At 38.7% G+C, this 2,001-nt stretch overlaps 1 protein-coding gene across 1 annotated transcript in view; it reads left to right on the top strand.

Moving 5' to 3' along the window:
• Positions 1-1,686, top strand: part of RSU1 (Ras suppressor protein 1) — a 96,429-nt gene extending 94,743 nt beyond the window's left edge. Inside the window, exon 8 of the mRNA XM_005418599.3 lies at positions 1,206-1,686. Coding sequence (XP_005418656.2) covers positions 1,206-1,308 — 103 coding nt within the window. The 3' untranslated portion in view covers positions 1,309-1,686. The remainder of the gene's footprint in view (positions 1-1,205) is intronic.
• Positions 1,687-2,001: the final 315 nt, after the last annotated feature.

Raw genomic sequence — 2,001 nt, 5'->3', positions numbered from 1 at the left:
CTGTATCCAGATACAGCAACATAAAGCTCAAATTAGGTGGTAGCTTTTAGTCTTCTGACATCGAATTAGAATAGTAAATAGAATAGAGTCACAGAATCACAAAGATTGGAGAAGACCTCCAAGATCATATGTAACTGCGACTTGGGAGGACAAACATCATCAATCTGAACATCCCCCCTTCCTTCTTCTCCCAGCTTTCTATGATGAGCAGGATGTGGTATGGTCTGGGATATGCCTTGGGTCAGTTGAGGTCATCTCTCCTGGCTGCATCTCTTCCCAACAACTTGTGCCCTCCTAGCCCCCTCACTAGTGGGGTGAGGAGCAGAAAAGGCCTTGGTTCTGTGCAAGCCCTGCTCAGCAGTAACTTAAATATCCCTACGTTATCAACACTGTTTTCAGTGCAAATCCAGACCACAGCCCCATACCAGCCACTATGAAGAAAATTACCCCAAGCAAAACCCACAAAGTGCATCTTCAAAAAGCACTTTATGTCAATTAGTGAAGTTAAGCTTGAGCTGTGTTTATTTTGGGTAGGTTTTTAATTTATTCTAATCAGGATTACTCATAAATTATCTATTAATTACTGTGTGATATTTAGCAAGATCCTTTCAGCCATGTAGTCCATTTAGCTTCACAGTGAATGCTAGCCATCTTAATTGTAGGATACTTTGTCAACATTTAATCAGTGGTACTTACTAATGTGGCATTGATGTGTTGGTATCTGTCCCAGTGCTATCAATCATGTGTGAGCAGCAAAGGCAGCTGTGACACCATTGCTCTCTGTCACATTATCAAGCCCCTGGGTTTTCTGGTTAGGGATGATGCTCACTTTGCTCTAAGCAGGCACTCTATCTCTCCAGTTCAACCCAATTTTTGTCATTGTCTACTTGAATACACATCCTTGCAGCCTTCTGAGCCTTAATCCCATAACTGCAGAATAAAGGTTGCTAGTTTCTGAAGGCAAAACTGATTGCTCCTTCACTGCTCCAAAAGCCTGCTCTTCCCTGATGTTACTCCCCTCAAAAGTCACAAAAACCCAAATGTTAATGACTGCAGCTTGAGAGCTAATAGAAAATTCAGTGTGTTGAGACAAAATAAAGATCTCTTTTTTTTCCTAGTAACTAAATGCTTTGTTTAATGTGCTGCAGAGTAGAAGTCTATGTTTAATGGTTGTATCACAATTTTTTTTTCTCCTTTCCTTACAGTCTTTATGGCAGACACATGCAGGCGAACCCTGAACCTCCAAAGAAGAACAATGACAAGTCAAAGAAGATCAGCCGTAAACCTCTGGCAGCCAAGAACAAATAAGTGCCTGGCTTCTGCCTCTGTTTTACATCTGTTGCATTGGTTTTGCTTGTGCCTACAATATTTCTACATATCTCTTATTACGTTTAAGAAAGCAGGGATTACAATTAAAGGCAGTTTACTGTGTGTAATGCTTTAGAAGATACTGCTAGAGGGAAACAAAATTACAAAATTACATATGCTCCTAACTATGGTCACGTTTATGTAGCCATTTAATATATCACTGTCAAACATATTTTAGCTTTTCTATTTATATGTATATTAACATCCTCTCTTCACATGTGTCACATCCTGTTAATATAGGGGATTTTGCACTTATATTATACGATATTAAATTTCATAGCATATTCCAAGTGATTTTAATAAAACTCTTCATTTGTATTGCTGTTTAGTTTCTTCAGTAGGACTTCTAAATAGGAAATTCCTTGAGGAATGTATGTGTGTCCAGTTTCCTGTAATATGGTGTATTCTTCTGTCGGAATGTGGTAGCGTTTTATCTGATGCAAGTTAGTTAAAGTGCAAAGCATTCTGTTCAAGCAACATTTTAATCAGTTTCTTTTTATTTTTTTATGGTGCTGTGGACTGCTCTTTTTGCTCTGAAGGTTATTTTGAAATCAAGGAGTAGGGGAGGGGAGAGAGAAAAAAATTGTCTTTGTAGATAGCTGCCAATTGCCAGACTCAGTTTGGGGAAGAGAA

This window comes from Geospiza fortis, unplaced genomic scaffold (assembly GCF_000277835.1).
Source record: "Geospiza fortis unplaced genomic scaffold, GeoFor_1.0 scaffold138, whole genome shotgun sequence".
NCBI lineage: Eukaryota > Metazoa > Chordata > Aves > Passeriformes > Thraupidae > Geospiza > Geospiza fortis.
This window is presented reverse-complemented; position numbering and strand designations above follow the sequence as displayed.